The 18,126-nt window shown below is 43.8% G+C and overlaps 1 protein-coding gene across 3 annotated transcripts in view; it reads right to left on the bottom strand.

The window, feature by feature from the left end:
* PAMR1 (peptidase domain containing associated with muscle regeneration 1) overlaps positions 1 to 18,126 on the bottom strand; it is a 164,459-nt gene that overhangs the window by 3,744 nt on the left and 142,589 nt on the right. For all 3 annotated transcript variants that reach the window (XM_060018707.1, XM_060018706.1, XM_060018708.1), the window contains 3 exons: positions 5,296 to 5,508; positions 3,456 to 3,522; positions 35 to 267 (listed from right to left, as the gene is read on the bottom strand). In XM_060018707.1, the coding sequence (XP_059874690.1) occupies positions 35 to 267; positions 3,456 to 3,522; positions 5,296 to 5,508 (513 nt within the window). The remainder of the gene's footprint in view (positions 1 to 34; positions 268 to 3,455; positions 3,523 to 5,295; positions 5,509 to 18,126) is intronic.

Here is an 18,126-nt window from a genome sequence, read left to right on the forward strand (position 1 = left end):
AGCTGCTCTAGACCAAGGACAGGCATTGACTCACTAGGGATGCAGGACGGGGCACGCCCACTCCACTTCCCAGTCCTCAGACATGTCCTCCGGCTGCTGCCCAGGCGGCGGTAGAAGGGTGAGATGCACTCATACTGGATCTGGGTGTGCAGGTATTGGTACCCAGGGGGCAGGTCTCCAAAGGGAAGGGCTGGCTTCTTGGTAGAGGAGTCCTGCAGCTTCTGCTTGCTGAAGGCTGATGAGTATAGCTGGTGTAATGGCGTCTCCCTACATCGGAGCACGCGGCCCGGAGAGAGAGGAGGGCCAGAGACAGTCATTGTGGCTCTTTTAGTATCCAAGCCCATTCCTTACAGAGGAAGGGAAAACAGCTATCTCATCCTCTGTGTGTCTCTCTCCCTTTCTCCCCTCACACCTCTCTCTCTCTCTCTCTCTCTCTCACACACACACACACACACACACACACACACACACACACACATGAATGCCTCTTCTACCACTGAGCAGATTTTTTTGCACACTTCAACCTTCAATTTATTCCTCCATTTCCATTTCTGGCATGCCTCCAGCTGCCCTGAATTTTAACCAAAGAGCATAATATCTGACATAATAGCTGCTATCCAAAGCTATGCTAGACATGCACACACACAAAAATTAATAGTGAAATTAAACAAAAAAGGAAGTTAATTTCAAGGGGAGAAATCCAAGCGGCTGCTTTTCTCTAACCATTATCATAATGGGGCAGTATTAGGAATTGATTTAGCAATTAGCAGATGTAATTAGTCCACCTCAGAGAATAAAACCTTCTCTCAGAGCACATTGATTGGGAGAAATAAGGAGCGTTGTGTGCGAATGTGAAAAGGTCTTTTAAAAGAGCCCCGAAGTTGAAGCACCCAGAGACCACTCTGGGATTCTTGGGAGAGAGCTATGCACACTACACAACTTGTGCTCATTTTATATCAGTGCATAATGACTATTAGAGACAAGTTAGAGTTCCTTTAGGAATCAGTGTTTTCATCCCATTTAATGAATGGAGGAAGGAAGCCCAGAGAGGTAGGTAGGAGTGCTGAAGGGCACACAGGAAGCTAAGACAGTACCCCAGGCAACACAGGGCAGTCATGGTTCCCACCCTGGTTTCCCTGCCATGCCAATCCATCGTAAGAAATCTGTTTCACGTGTCTGTACCGTGCTGTGCTCAGAGCAAACATTCCATCCACATTGATTTCATCCAACAAATCTTTAGCTCAAGTTTAGAACCAGGTCTGCAGTTCAGGGAGCTTCTGGACTTGCAAACAAACACAGCTTTTGGCCATTGAAGGTTTTGCGCTGCCTTTGGGGGTTCCTGGGTGAGCCTGGCTGCTGGAGACCATCATATCCCCACTCAGCAGCGTATCTTCCAGAAAGAAATTTACAACCAAGTTTTAGGCTTGCTTTCTCATCTACATGAGACACCTGGCACCTTGTCACCTAAGCCCCCATTACAACCGCTTTACAAAATGCAAAGCCCAGTGGTGGTCTCTTTTAACAGCTCTGGGCCTCCTCTCCAAGATGTCTCCTTGGGAAGAATACTTACTGGAGAGTCCAGCCCCAGGTAAATCACAAAGGTCAGAAAGGAGGGTGGGTAGAAATACTGGATTCCACTGCCACTGTCCCCGAGGAAATGCCTTGCCCGAAAAGGAAATGGAATGAGAGAGCCAGAGGCAGAGTGAGAGATGAAGGAATATCCTGAACTTTGAATATTTCAGATCACTTGTTTGGGGTCAGCTCCAGTCACTGGGATTCATTGTTACCATTTCTAAAAGCAATAGATACTGCTTACAGGTGTTCATAGGTGCAAGGTGTTTTTAAGGCCTTTATATAAGGCTTAGTTCAAGCTTCATGCATCAGGGAGCAGCCCCTGAAGACCTTGGATTTACATCCTGGGTTGCTCCTTCCTCTAGCAATGTGACCTTGGGCAAGTTCCTCACCCTCTCAGAGCCTCAGTTTCCCCATCTGTAATAAAAAGTAATAAAATCTAAAATGAAATGGTAATAATAATACTTACCTCAGAGGTTGTAGTGAAGATTAAATGAGCTAATATATGTAAAGAACTCAGAATTGTAACGGGCACAGAGCAAACACCCAGTAAATGCTAGCTATTTGCCTTGCATTTAATCCTTAACAGTCCCCAGAGACAAATGTTATTGTGATCACCCTTACTTTTCAAAAGAGGAACTAAAGGCTCAGTAAGCTTAGGAATTTGCCCAAGAATACCCAGTGCTAAAGAGAGATGACAGCAGGTCTTGAACCAACTGATCCAATCCATTCATTCATTCACTCATTCATTCAATATTTTGAGGGTGTCCACCATGTGGCAGGCACCCTTCTAGGAACTAGAAGTTCAGTGAACCAAACAGAAAATGTTCCTGCACTTATAACTTTCACATTTTTTTGGTGGGGTACAGGGAGACAGAAATTGAACAAATAAATGAACAAAATGTCAGTAGGACAACAGGTGGAGATGGATGCCAAGGTGAAAACTGGAGAGCTCTGTAAAGGTCAGAGACCGCTGGCTAAAGAAGTCAGCTCAGCGGTCAGGGTGGAGGTGGGGTTGCTATTTTTATTTATTATTATTGTTTTTGGCGGTACACGGGCCTCTCACTGTTGTGGCCTCTCCTGTTGCGGAGCACAGGCTCCAGACGTGCAGGCTCAGCGGCCATGGCTCACGGGCCCAGCCGCTCCGCGGCATGTGGGATCCTCCCTGACCAGGGCACGAACCCGTGTCCCCTGCATCGACAGGCGGACTCTCAACCACTGCGCCACCAGAGAAGCCCGGGGTTGCTATTTTTAAAAGGATGGTCTTGGAAGGTCTCTCTGCCAGGTAAAAACTAAGCAGGGAACTGAAGGAAACCAGGCACTAAGCCTCGTTGAAATCAAGAGGAAGCAGGTTCCTTCTGGAGCCATGGGTGTAAGGTTCCACAGCTGCCACCAGGGGTCCCCACCTCTATCTTTCCAGGAAAAACGCTGGGTGGGTATCCCTGAGGCCTCACATCCCTCGTCAGGGGCAAGTCATTCATCTCCGGTTCCTGGCCCCACCAGCCTGCCTCATCTGATTGGTCACTACCAAGAACATCTTCCTAAGCCACAGCTGGCTGCATAATAAATACGTAGTAATTTCAGGAAGACTCGAGTATTAAAATCCAGCTCCTCAAAGACCATCTTAAAGTCTGGCTTCCCACCACCACTTACTTTCCCACAATCCAATGAAATCTGTGCATCTTCCAACAGTTGCTACCTCTTGGCTAAAGGCAGCTGGCTAATAAGCCTCCATCTAACGAGCCCTATTCTTCCTTGGCCAGTCAGCACTGAGTGTCCCTAAGAAACCTCAGACTGTCTTTGGCCAAACACCAGTGGGGAAAGGGGGTGGGAGAGGAACGTTCATTCGCCTTTAAAGCAGAGTTCAGGTGTTTCAACCTCACCTTGACTGAACCTGCATTGGAAGAACTCTCCGTCTCACCAGGTCTGAGATTTTTGGTTCTCGACAGGCTAGAAAAAAAAAAAAAAGACAATGCTGCATAATCCTTTTCCATATTAACTGTTCACATCATTCAGTTCAGATTCATACCTGACCACCCTTTCTGGAGACCAGCGCACATTCCTCAGGCTTTCAAAGGTAAGATACATTAGCCAGACTTGGACAGCTCGCTCAGCAAAAGAGCATGCTGAGTTTTATCTAAATTGGCAACCCCCTTTGAAGAACCCAAGTAGAATAAACACCTCTGCAGAGATGCTCCCCCCAGCTGATATGAAACAATGATAATTAATAGATTAGGATTATCTGTTCACATAGATAGTATTGGCGAACTTAATCAATACAGAATAAAAGCCAAGGTCAAGGTTCTAAAATATAGCCCAGCATAGTGAATCACAAGGCTCTCATTTAAAGCCAGACAGCAGTGTCAACCATCAATAAATCTTGAGTAACTGATTCCTCCATGTGCTGCAACTAAGGCTCCTAAAGGTCCTTTGAGGGCAACTCAAAGCCCAGTTTAATTTTTTTGAAGTCTCTCTTTCTTCACAAGTGAAAAGGAATCCTTCCCATCTCACTTTCCCAATCAAGCAGCCAACATTCGTCTAATTAGCAACCTAGGGAACTCTGCTTGTATTAATTTGTAAGAGAAGAGTTGACAAAAATCTCCAAGGACATATGTAACACCGTTTCCATACTTAATGAAATCAAGAAGCAGAGTCTGTGCTGGTGAGGATGAAGCTTGCTCCTGGCTAAAGTCTAAAGTGATTTCTTCCTTTCACAAATCTTTCTTTCGTTCCTTTTCCCATGATTCAGGTTGTTGACAAACACTCAGAAGGGAAAGTGGAGGATTGAAGCAATTATCTGGATAATCTAGGCCAAGGAGATGCTTTTCTTCCCAGGAAACAGCTAGATAACTGTGACCTGCCACCAAAAGGAGAGGGGCTGTCGACCTGGAGCAACTAGGAAATCAACTCAGCAAGAAACTATGCATGCCCACTCTCAAGTGCGGTAAGGTCCAAACTTCCCTATGCAACGTTCCATTTGTTCTGGCCCCCAACTGCCTTTTAAAATGTACCTCCCAGATTCCAGGACTGATTCACTTTTTGTTTACCATGATTCTTTCACTTCTGCCTACACCACCTTCCCTTTGTCTTCTAACTGGAATATCATCCCAACTCCTCTTTACCTCTATAAATCCTTCCCTGCTTCCCAGACAGGTTCCAGTGCTCTCTGCTACATGCAATCGTCTCTATTTCACTCCTTCTCGGAATATACACCACTCATTCGTTCTATAACTCTCCTTTGAATGTTCAAGGGTTTACTGTCTTTTTAAGATACTTTTAAACATCTTAACATCTCAAACCTCCCTCTACATAAGCTGGCAGGGATGATGTGTCTATTGCGTTCTTTTATTTCTTGCACTAATTTAATATGGCATAGAGAGTAGATAAATGTAGCCATATAAATGCATTTTAATTGCTTCAAATCTATGCTTGGGTTTGCATGTATAAAACTCAGCCTTGTCATCTTTCCTAAACTGCTCTGTTAACTACATCACTCTTCTTGATCACATCAAGTCACTGTGATTAGGATAAGCAGGTCCTTTGGCAGTTCAAAAAAGAGCAAATGTTTTATGGATGATTTCCAACCTAAAAGTAATGTACGGTTCCAGTGAGAACTTAAGAGAGAAGGCATTTTTCCAGGGGCTCAAAAACACGTATGAGAGCTACCAAAATGTCCAGCAACTCCATCTATTTCTACAGACTTCAAAATTATTTGCAAGTTACCTTTTATGCAGATGGGTTGTTTCCCCGACCACTCTCCATTCTGCTGGCAAGTTCTCATCTCATTGCCGCTAAGAACATAGGAGTTGTTACAAAAGAAGGTCAAGACGGTGCCAATTTTTGCATAGCGCCCATTGATAAGCTCAGGGCCTCCTGTAATTTTCTTGTACCCATTGACTGGGCCCCCAGGGTCTGAGCAGTTTCTTTCTTCAAGGACTGAAAGTGGAAAGGAAAGGAGAGCTATTAATAGTCTGAAGCATTCCATTTTAGCATCAAATCTTTTCAAGTCCCATTGAATTAAAAACGCAGTGATACAGAACCTGCGAACAATGGTACTCAAAGGAATTACTAAGAGAAAACTCATAATAGAAAAATGCATGCATTAGACATATCTTCCCCTTGCTTTTACGATTTATTCTTAAATTGAGAAGTGTTTCATCCCAGATACAAATAAATTTGACACTATAACGGTCTCTCATATAATCATGTTCGTTTGTTTCTCAAACTGTGGGAGATGGCCAGGCCTGGACAAAATACACATTTTGCCTAAGTTTTTATTATCAGTATACAAGGGTTATTGGTTTTCAGTGTTGTAATATCATCTCCTTCGTTCCCTAAAGCTCAGGCAATTAAACCAGACTATTCAGTTTCCTATTTGTGTTGTACCCAGAAAGTAGAACAGATTCGAAACGAGTACATATATAAATTTAGATTTTATATTTCATCTGCTGGAACATTAGTGTGTTAGAAGTTGTAATTAAAGAACACTAGAGGACAATATAAATTCAGAGATACAACAAATTCCCTTGATCTCCAAATATAACGTTCCATCTAAACATTTAACAATATTCATTACAAAGATACCTCTATTCTCTAATTCATGTTGCACAGCTACTTAGAGTAAAATTGGCATCACCAGCTATTCTAAGCACTGAACAGGATATTAGATATATCCTGGAAATATTCTATCAGCTAGATAACATATTTTTCTCAAATGGATTATGGCAAATTACTGAATATTACTTGCCTAAGGACACAGAGTAAGTCCCCTGAAGAATTCAACCTTTAATTACTGAGTTTGGGTACCAATCACTCTATCAGCCTCCCTAGTCTCTTTTTAATCATTTTTTCTAAGACACAGGTTCATTCCCCACGCAATACAATTATGCACTGGACATGCTTTACTTCCCATAAATGTCCCAGTTACCTTTCAAACAACTTACTCGCTTGCCTCCAGGCAAGAAATTAATGTCCATTCATATAATACTTCTACAATATTTGAGAATGAAAAATTAATGAATATTCCTCAGTGCAATTTGGCAAGGTTGCTAATATTGTCCAAGTTTCTGGTTTGTCTGCTCTAAGACTGCCTGTAGATCACATGACAGATGATCTCAATGACACTCTGTGTGTTTTGGGCTATGTACTTTGAGCAGTTTCCCTGAGGGTTGACTCCAAAGCCCCATTTTAAGTGTCAAAAAAGGACCTCACTGAGTGAACTGTTTAAAAAAATACTGAAATGCAGGCTTCCCTGGTGGCACGGTGGTTGGGAGTCCGCCTGCTGATGCAGGGGACGCGGGTTCGTGCCCCGGTCCGCGAAGATCCCATATGCCGCGGAGCGGCTGGGCCCGTGAGCCATGGCCGCTGAGCCTGCACGTCCGGAGCCTGTGCTCCGCAACGGGAGAGGCCACAACAGTGAGAGGCCCGCGTACCGCAAAAAAAAAAAAAAAAAAAAAAAAATACTGAAATGGTATAGTGAGGGCAATGCACTTTTCTGAAGCTTCAAGTGGACTCAGAAAGTCCCCCAGTGCTTATATTTCCAGGAACCCCTCTATGGCGCGAGAGCAAGCATTCCATATTGCTTCAGTCATGGGGCCTTCCTATAGTACAGACTCATTCAATGCTGAACATGTAGCCCAGAAACAACCAGCAGGAGCCCACAGACTTCAATCTTCTCCAAAACATGTGTTATACATGCAAGTTTTAGAAAATGGAATTCACTGTCAACATAAAAATCAGGGCATTTCTCACAGAAATCTGTGTTCCTGGCTTCTGACAAAATTCAGTTCCGGAAACCCTGGGTCTGTATGCTCACACAGCAAGAATCAGCTGGTGTGGGGAGGAGCTCCCTGCCTGGACTGGACCACACAGCCTTGCCTCGGCCACAGGCCCCCAGCGACCAGCTGCCTGGCTCCAGCAGACACTTGAATCTGTGGCCTGTTAGGCTATATCAAAGGGCTATGATTTGTGTAATTCAAGTGTAGCTCCTCATCCATTTTGAGCTTTGCTTGCTAGAGCTCATGGCCAAGAACGATCGGGTGATACTTAAGACCCATCTTGGAATACTGAAAGGAAACGAACTAGCCTCTAGCCACATCAGTCTCAGCGGAAGGCAAGAAGAGGCTTCTACTGTAAGCCTAATCATTGCATTTTTCTCCTCTTAGAAGTAAGTAGCTTCCTGGTCCAGTTGGCTCCCACTCCATGATCTCCTACGTGCAGGATTCTCCTGGATCCTATTTCTGTTACATTTCATGTGCGTTTAACTGGCAGGAACATTGGAGAGTTCTCGAGCACTTGGAGGTAATAAAGCCTCAGGACAATTCAGGTTCTTTCTTCCTCTCACTGAAGAGGCTTTAAAGGAAGGTTTAAAGGGAAACGGACTCAAGATATCCAAACAGGTCTGCCCACGGCTGAGGAATTCTGCCATATTTCTATAATTCTTAAATGCCTATTCCTTTATAACGTGATGTGTCTGAAATCAGGTCACATGCCTACATTTCCTGTAATATTTCTTTACTCCCAATCCCCAGAACAGCTATAATTAAATGAACGGTGCACCTTAAACTTGCTAAAATCTTAGAATGGAGAACTATTTATTTGGTTTTAAGTTATGCTCATGAAATGTCACCAGGGTTGAGCTGAATGATGCTTCCAAGTGAGGGTTCAATGGAAGGTGAGACTGCACAGCTGAAATTCAAGAGAAATGCAGACATTAGAAACAGATTCATAAAGGATTCAGATAATGTAGTTGTCTGACACTACTGAAAAATAAATAGACTGAATATATTCAAGGAAATAAAAGACAAAATTGAGAACTTTGGTAGAAAACTGAAAACCTTAAAAAATAGCCAAAGGAGAAATCTAGAACTCAAAAAGTTATAATGACATAAAGTAAAAATTCAGTGGCTGAGTTTAATAGCAAACCGGATACAGTGTAAGGGGATTAACAAACTGAAAGATAACTTCAAAGAAAAGATTCAGAACAAACCCCAAGACTCAAAAAGGTGAAAAATGTAAGGAAAATGTAAGGATACAGTGAGGAGGTTAATTAATACGTGCAATTGGCATCCCAGAAGAAGAGAGAGAGAATGGAGCAAAACCAATATGTAAAGAGATAATAATTGAAAGTTTTCTGATGAAAGACATCAACCTACAGATTTACTAAGTCCCAAACCAGATAAATATGAAGAAAACCATACATAGACATATCATATAAAACTTCAAAACCAAAACCAAAGAAAAACAATTTAAGGAGCCAAAGGGTTAAAAGACTGCAAAAACATCCTTTAAAATAATTACAGTCATTATCTCTGGTTTGTAACACTGAGAATGTGTTTTGCTTCTTTCTACTTTTTTTTAGAAGTTTTATAATCAGAAAATGCAGCCATAAAAGTTTGTTATTATTTTTGTTGTTGTTTCTATTGTTATTATTTTTTAAAGTATCAGGCAAAACGGTTTGGGTCCTCCCCACTAAGCCTATAAATCTAGCATTAAGTCTTCATGCCTTTTTTTGTGTGTGTTCCCATACCCTCTCCAACCCATGCCAATCTCTTTACCATCTTGCATAATCACAGACTAATCCAACTTTCCATGAACTCAGATTTAAATGAGTTTTGTCACTAGACTCTGGTGGAAAAACAATGTTCTCCAGGATCAGATAGCTATAGGCTTAAATAATCATTTGGTCCTCAGTGTCCAGAATAAGCACACAGTAGGTGTTCAACAAATGTCTGTTTGCGGGTGGAAGGGATAAGGGCTAAAATGTATTCATTCTTCCACTTAATAAACCAGAGCCTGGGAAAATTAATTAATTTCTCCAAGACTTGCTTTTCTCATCTATAAAACAAGATAATAACATTTTTCTGGCTGGGCTGGTTTTGAGGAGTAATTTAAACTACACATAGTCTCTAATTCGCATTTTTGCCTTTATTTACAAAGCACACTACTGCCTTTAAAAATCAATTCCCCAAATTCATACACCTTAAAGAAAAACCCATAAAGGAATCTAAAGGCCCATTATTGGGCCTAGTCAAGTATAAAGCAATATTTTTTGGCTTCTTGGTAATGTGATGGGCTTCCAGATCTGGGTCCAGTGTGTTGATTCAGACTTCTGGGTACCAACCATGGTCTCTGTATATTCATCTATTTTAATCCTGTGTAATGAAGGCTTAAAATTATATTCCTATATCAAACATCTACTGGGCATTATTCTCTCTTCCTTCTGTACCCTCTCCTATGATGTTTCTTTCTGCTTTTTTGGTTTTTTGCGGTTCGCGGGCCTCTCACTGTTGTGGCCTCTCCCGTTGCGGAGCACAGGCTCCGGACGCGCAGGCTCAGCGGCCATGGCTCACGGGCCCAGCCGCTCCGTGGCATGTGGGGTCTTCCCGGACCGGGGCACGAACCCGTGTCCCCTGCATCGGCAGGCGGACTCTCAACCACTGCGCCACCAGGGAAGCCCTCCTATGATGTTTTTGAAGAGAATTCTAAGACTTCCTCTAGCCATCCTTTTCTCTCCCTGTTTAGACTTCTACCTGTTGAGTTCATAGAGCATCTGCGTCTCAAAAGAGCATCTCCCCAGGGTTAGCCTTCCAAACTCCCTCTCCCTTACCCCTGTGGGTTCTCTGGTTAGAAACCTTTGTTATCTCCCCACTGAACAGACTCATGATTCTTTTCTGTTTGATTTTTCAAGAACTTTGGATTTCATTTCTCCTCAGTAGGATGGATGTTTTTCCACAAAGCCAAATGAGACTTTAAAACATCTGCATCTCCGGTGTGAAGGACCATCAAGCTCTTGCTTTTCGCTAAGTAAAATATCACATGATTAGTAATAAATAGCACATTGTCCTGTTACTTTTGGGACTCGGCCCAGGGATATGAACACATTAAGTTTAGCATGCCTTTACAGGCTCTCTTTCGAACAAAATAGTACTTGGGATGCGTTTCTATGGATACTGTTTCAGATAAACATTTAAAGAAAGACCTTCCCTCGTTTTCTTTTTTTCTCAGGGCAACAGTATTAGGCAGCTGGCTGTGATACCACTTTACAGAGGAGACGCAATGGCTGTGGGATGGTTCTTGCAGTGATCACTACTGGTGCCCCACCCAGGTCTCCTTGTATCCTTTTACCAACTCAGCTTCTACAGGTGTGCTTTGCTGCTGAGAGCTGGCACCTGCCACCTTCACAGGACTGCCCCTTGGGCATGGGCACCATCTTGCCCATGGGAAGAGCTAAAAAAAATGCCTAGGTTTTGGTTCCCTCATGCCCACCCCAGGGTTGGCTGTAGCCAGTGACTGATGGGTGTGGAAGTACAAAAGCCCAACTCCTGTTTCTCGAGGTGTAATTTACACTTCCCAGCACCCCACAGGATCAGGCTGAGTCTGGGAGTTCAGTTGAAATCACTCGTGCTGGGTTTTTTCCTCTTTCCTATTTTGCTTCTGCAATTCCCCTACTGGTTGATCCTGAGAGTACTTCCTTTAATAAACCATTTGGACCCAAATGTGGCTCAGGGTCTGGTTTGGGGAGAAACTAAGCTAAGACAGCTCTGCTGTTTTCTTAGCCCTGAGTACCAGAGCCCCTCATGCCTCCCTAGGGCAACACTCCGGGGAGGTGATGAGACCCGAGAGAGGTTGTTATCTCAGCCCTGGGCATAGGGCCCTGTTTGCCTTTCAGCACTCCTGGGAGATCTTTGGGAGGATGACTGCAACTAGAAAGGCTGCATCTCATCAGAGGGTCTCCAATCTCATCAGAGGCTCTCCAGCCTCCACAGATATCTCAGGCTCCAGCATCACACCCCCACCCCCACCAGCAGGGCTGTTTTGACCTGAAGGGGTCAGGTGCTCTAAGACAACGGACTTCCCTAAGCTAAACAGTGTAGACGTGGAATCCACCATCCAAGGATTCTCCCTGTTGATTTGGTGCTGTCTGTGGGAAGCCAGGGACCTTTTTACAACCCTGGGGTATAGAACTTCTCACGGGCCTGAACTGTGGGTCTTAGATTTAAGTTGATTTAAAGCAAATAAAGTCGTAGCTTCTTCTCCCCTGACTGGTGCACGAAGATTCATACCCAATATAAAGTAGCTAATATGACCAGGTCCAGAAGGTCTATAAGAAATGGACACAATGATGAAGACGTCAGGGAGTATGTCAGGATAACGTAGAGACATTTTAAGGAAAAGTAGCTTTTTGGTGCACACAAATAATACCACATTTTTTGCCCTCTTGTCAGATCAACTATATTGACTATAAGAAAAGGAAGTTCACACTCTTCATCCCTAATTTAGGGAGTGGACCCACTTTCCCATTCCCCAAATAATCACAAAACTCAGGGAGCAGTTCCAGCTGTGGCAAGAAAACATACCTCTTGCTCCATTATATTGCTCTCTACCAGTATATCCCTGTTCACAAACTATCTTCTTATGAATGAGTCTAGAATTTCAGTATGATATACCAGACTTCAAGAAGATTTGTCTTTTCCTTTGGTCTCAAAGCTGTAAGTTCAAATTTGAAGACAACATCTAGAAAAAGCCCCTAAGAACCAAAGAATCCAATCACCGCTTTGCCTTTTGGAAGCCCTGTAAGTCTCTCTGGAGAGAAAGCTGGTGAAGTGCTGCTGGCTGTCCATTTCGTTGATTAATTTTCTTGCACCACCTAGTGTTCTCCTTCGCTTGTTCTTGTCCCACTTCTAAATTGTTTTACTTTAATTATCACTTATACCCTGCTTGCTTTCAGGAATGGTTTGATGTGATTTACAAAACTGCACCTAAAAAAAGCATACTTTTTTCCTCTAATTTTATATTAATGATATATTTAGGGGAGCCAGAGAGCCACCTGAGCAAAACACTGAGAGGACTGCTCTGTCTCTTTAACAGGAGCTGGGTTTCAGAGCTGTAAGATTATCTTGAGAGTTCCAGCAAGGGAAAAAGATGTCAACAATATTCATTACCCCATTATCTAGCTGGCAGTGTGAGCTGGGGTGTTAGTCTCAATCCTTAACATACTCTTGGTATCCACCCATTCTCACTCATCAAAAAGTCAAGGGAATGATTTGTGACAGAATTAAAGTTCTGTTTGGGAAAGGCATTAACTTTCTCATCGGGACTTCCTTCATTCTGGAAACCCAACTTAATCTGAGACCAACACCCAGAGACAACCATTGGACGGGCTCGCATCTCTTCCTCACTTCTTCCTATTCAGCTAACATCTGCGTCTGGTGCCTCTGGACCCAATATCTTTTACTTCCCCAAAGGTCTCCCCCGACCAGGAATAATGATACCAACTGGTGATATAAACCCCCACTGAAAACCCTTTTGATCCCTGTCCAGCCCATGGAACCCTGCCGCCCTGATGGCTTCCAGCCTTCCGAAGTTGTGAATGAGGCCGCCCGTGTGAAACTATGCTTGGACTGCACACACTGCTCTTTGTTCATCTGGCAGCAATCTGGAGGCAGAGGCTATTGATCTTAATCAGTATTGTCCTTGGCTTTGGGTACACTGTGTCTTTTGGATACCACTTCTCTGGTATTTGGATGGCCTATTTCATTAGACAGCTGAAACTCCCTGTGCCCAAGAGATGGGTCAGCTTCAAAACATCCTCAGAAAGTCCTGGTCTTTTGGTGGGGGTTGGGATGAATGGGGAGATTGGGATTGACATATATACACTACTATGTATAAAATCGATAGCTAATGAGAACCTACTGTATAGCACAGGGAACTCTACTCAATGCTCTGAGGGTGACCTAAGTGGGAAGGAAATCCAAAAAGAGGGGATATGTGTATACGTACAGCTGATTCACTGTGCCGTACAGCAAAAACTAACACAACATTGTAAAGCACAGGGAACTCTACTCAATGCTCTGAGGGTGATCTAAATGGGAAGGAAATCCAAAAAGAGGGGATATGTGTATACGTACAGCTGATTTACTCTGTCACACAGCAAAAACTAACACAACATTGTAAAGCAACTACACTCCAATAAAAATTAATTGAAAAAAACAAAACAAAACAATGAACTTCACACATCCTCATTTGGCAGAGCCGATGAGCAACCTACATAATTATAGAAACTTAGCCGTCTTCTACCTAGCCGATGTGCTCAGTAAGTCCTCTTAGGGCTCCCACAAATCTCAGGTTTCTGAGTCAGCTCCTGGGGATGGGGCTGGGGGTGGTGGTGGGTAATAACACTAAACTACCAGGGGAAATGTCCCCCATGGCATTCATGGTTAACTTTTCAAATATAAAATACATCCCAATGAAAATGGCCCAAACAAGGCAATACTATTCTGTTTAGCCTTGGGGATGAAGAGAATGACCTTGCGGAGGAGTCCTGAGCTTCTGAGAACATGTGAGTCCTAAGAGATCCTGCCAACTTAGTAATTCTCACCACCATCACCATTACCAAAGGCTTTTCTAGAAAAAGTTTTCGCTGGGAAATGTATGACATGACCACTCTCCTCTGCACCAGAAAAAGGCTAAGATTGGAATTGTTTTACAGTTCTGCCTAATGAAGGGGGGAAATATACCAAAGAGCCCTGCCTTATCTCCTCAGTGCCTGGTACCTAACAGACACTCAAAAATGTCTGGCTGGATGAATCTGCAAAGTGGGGAGGTTAATAGTACCTACCCCAGGGGGATGTCGTGACAACGAAATGAGACAGTGTCACATAAAGCACAGAGCTTGACCTATATTGAGAATCGTGAGAATAACTACTGTTGTAATTTTTAATACTTGGATACCAATAAGGATGTCCTGTGTTTTGCAGAGAGGAAGCTTTCACCTTCTGAAGCAGGGTGAGGGACAGGTAGTGAACACCCCACAAGGCAGGAGGCTTTAAGGAAAAGTGGGAACTCTGTAGCCTTTGTCAAGGGGCTGGAGTCTCAGGGTCTGTGACAGCAGGGATGTTTGTTTCCGTCAGAAGTTAATTCTGCTTTGCTCTCAAGTTCTTCTACTCTGCATCTTCCTCCCACTTCCCTGCATGGGCATACAGTCCATCCCAGCTCTAATGGGTTACCTCTTAACCCAAAACCAAAATAAAATCCACCCCCTGCATTAAGTCCTGCCTCAGTGACCACGTCTGCCAAAGCAAAAGACAAGGGGGCCCCAACAAGGAGCAGGCAAAGTCTTAGTTAAAACAACGGTGGACGTGGCCCATTCCACACTCATGGGCGCTCCACCCCAAACTCTTGGAGACAGTCAGGCTGGAGAGTTGTTTAGGAGGCCTGACCTGTCCTCTTATTATTTGGCTGGAATGTCATCCATAACTAAAACAATTACTGACTAGCAAAATGCATCCCTTATATACCAACCCCAATCATCTTACTCTGAATGAGAAGAGGCAATGCCTTGGTTAAGAGGCCACAGGCGCATGGAGCCCAGCAGAGTTAACACTAAAATGTCACTGGGTCTATGTAGACTCAGAATTACCAAGAAGGAATGATCCAAATGAAAAGGAAAATTTCCCCTAAATTATAAAAGCAAACAAACAAATACCTTGATAACTATACAAGGGCAGCTTCTACTGTGTTCAGTGACCTCTTTGGCTTTCCAGATCTAAATCCAAATGAGACAGCATCCCTCTAAACGTGCTAAGAAGGATGGCAGAGATTCACCTCCATGTTAGGGAGGGAGAGGAGGTGGGAGGCTCAGGTATAGGGGATGTGTAAGAAGTAAGCCGTCCACTAGCTAGTCATCTTTCCGGGCTCCTCCACTCTCTGAAGGCTCTGGGTTACCAAGTGCTGGTGGGTAACAACTACAGATTCCCCGGGACTGTTTCCCTTGGGGTTATCCCTATACCCCTCATACCCTCTCAGGGCAGACTGTGTATTCTCTTTTCTACCCTGTTACTCTAACAAAATATGTAAGGGATGCTCTGGAGGTTTCCTGCATAACCACAGGGGACTGACATACAGCCCACCCCATGTTAAATGAGTGACCATTAAAAAGTCCCATGAGAAAAAAAGGAGGCTGACTAGATAACCTGATGCTTGGGGCAACCTGCTCTGGAGTTTCCCAATCTAGTTCCCCCTGACATTACTCCACTTATCACCTCTAACAGCCCCTTCCTGGCTGTTCTGGCTACAAAGACTCCCCACCCATCATGGCAACGTGCATGTCTTCTCCTGGGATCCAGGGTTCCTTTATGACAATGGCACTGGCAGTATCTACTTGTCCTTTAAAACCCGACCTTTCTTGCCTGGATACTGGTGTAATGGTGGCAATACTTAGCGTCTGGCAATGATTCAGGAGGAAGAGTTCACAGAGAAAACTTAGAAAGTCTTGTGAGAATTTTCTTAAACCCTAAGAAAGGTTTGTCATGATCATCTAGTTTGTAGAAACTAGTGCTGTTACCCTAACCCCTTGTCTAGAGAATCCCTGCTTTCCGCCAAACCTTGAAATGGCCACATGGGGCCAAAAGTAGTAATAAGAATAACTGCTTCTATTATTCAATATAATAACATCAATATCAATATATAAGTACCTTACCTGGATCATCTCATTCCATCCCTGCCATCACCCCTAAGAAGAATTTGATAATATTTTCCTGGAATTTATAAGTGGCGAAACTGAGGCTCATAGGAGATGAATGACCTGCTCGAGATCTACTGGGCTGGTTAATTGCAGGCTTAGAACCAAACCAAAGTCTTTCTGACCAGAGTCCAAGCTCTTCACCCAGGATTGCATCATCTCACTGTGAACAAAGGTGCACCTGTCTTCCACATGTTAAGGATGAAATAGGCCTTTAGAACTGTAAAAAAGCCAGTGAAATAATTCCATTTTTACCATACCTCCCCTAAGAGAGCTTACAAGCATTTGCATTAATTCCAGCTAACCTGAGGCACATTATTTATCTGTGATGCGAGAGGCAATCGTGACCCACTAGGGGTCTCAGTACATCCTCGCTGCATCCGTGTTAACGTCTCCTTGAAAACCCCAAAGTTCCCAATCACTTATTCTGCTGAGAAACGCGGGTTGGCCCTTTGAAGCTGAAGTATAAAGTGTGCCTCTCATCCTGGGCTCTTTTCTTCCCAGTCCTTGGGACAGGCTAGTGGGAAACCTTCTGAGGCTCCAAAACCCCGATGAATCCAGAGACACCATTTTTCTTTAATTGGTGGAAGCCGATTCGTGGTGTTCAAAGGCGCGTCAGAGCCTGCAGCATGAGCATTGTGCCCCAAGATTTAGCCCGTTTCATCACCCTTCATTAGGATGCAGAGGGGAGACCCCGGCACCGTCAACTGGGCCAGAGGAACAAAGGCAACATGGAAACTGGAGCGGGGCAATGAATCCCTCGCTCTCCACTTTTTCAAAACAAGATTCCGACCGTTTACTCAAGAACTTATTTTGTCCTCGTGTTCCATACAAAGAAACAGGAAATTTCAGAGGGAAAGAAAGGGGCCCCAGTTTCTTACATGGTGGCCCAGGGAGGTTGGGGTCACGGAGGGTGCTGGCAGGAGGTTAGCTTGGCCCCAAAGCCGAGGAGGGGCCACTCCCCTCTTTTTGTTCTCAGAGGAGTTCACCTGGGAGCAGGGGAAGGTTGTTGCTCCTTGTAAAACGATTTGAGGAGAAGGCTGGGGTAGCCGTCCTTGAAGGTTGTCCTCGGGGCTCTTGCACCCTCTCCCTAACCGAACAGGGCAAACCTGTGTTGACAGTATCTTATTCTTCATCTACGACAACACAAAACCTGAACGAGACCTCTCCCCTCAGACCCCCAGAATTCCTTCTAAAATAAATCCGTTTCCAGCTTGACAAGAATAGACCCTGGCTTCTGACCTGCAAGTTCTGATTCTTATTTTGAGGACTGGCATTTAAAATGGTTCATCTTGTAAAATCTGGTAAAACCTTTTGGTGGCCATGTTGACAACAGCTCTCCGAAGTTTAAATACGTGTACCCTCTGGACTAACAGTTCAACATCTAGGAATTTGTCTTACAAACATAGCTCTACATGTGAGCAAAGAAACATATGTTAGGCTATTCATTGCAGCTTTCTTCATACTAGTAAAAATAGTAAACGTGATATCAAGTCCATCTTAAGGGGTGGAGTGATTATATGATTGTATAGACACCCATACAATGGAGTTCTGAGCAGTCATTTCTTTCCCCCATGAGGGAGACCAACAAGGAATGATCTGGAAAAAATATCTATGATATGAGCACGGAAAACAAAAAGTTGAAAAATTGTATGTATACTTTAATCCACTTTTGTTCAAAACAGGGTTTCTCAACCTTGGCACTGCTGATCTTTGCCAGATAACTCTTTGTGGTGGAGGCTGTCCTGTGTATTGTAGGATGGCAGCATCCCTGGCCTCTACCCACCAAATGTCAGTAGCACTCTCCCCCCTTGCTATTATGACAACCAATAAAGTTTCCAGTTTGCCAAAAGTCCACTGGGGGTGGGAGCAGGGGACAAAATCTCCCCCAGCTGAAAACATATAGACAACCTAGGTTTGCATGTCATAGAAAAAGTTTGGAAGGATACTCACCTAGTTGTTATATTTTATATACCTCTGTACTGTTTGATTGTTTTTACAAGTACATATTTCTTCTGTAGTTTAGTAGAAAA

Source organism: Delphinus delphis, chromosome 8 (assembly GCF_949987515.2).
Source record: "Delphinus delphis chromosome 8, mDelDel1.2, whole genome shotgun sequence".
Classification (NCBI taxonomy): domain Eukaryota; kingdom Metazoa; phylum Chordata; class Mammalia; order Artiodactyla; family Delphinidae; genus Delphinus; species Delphinus delphis.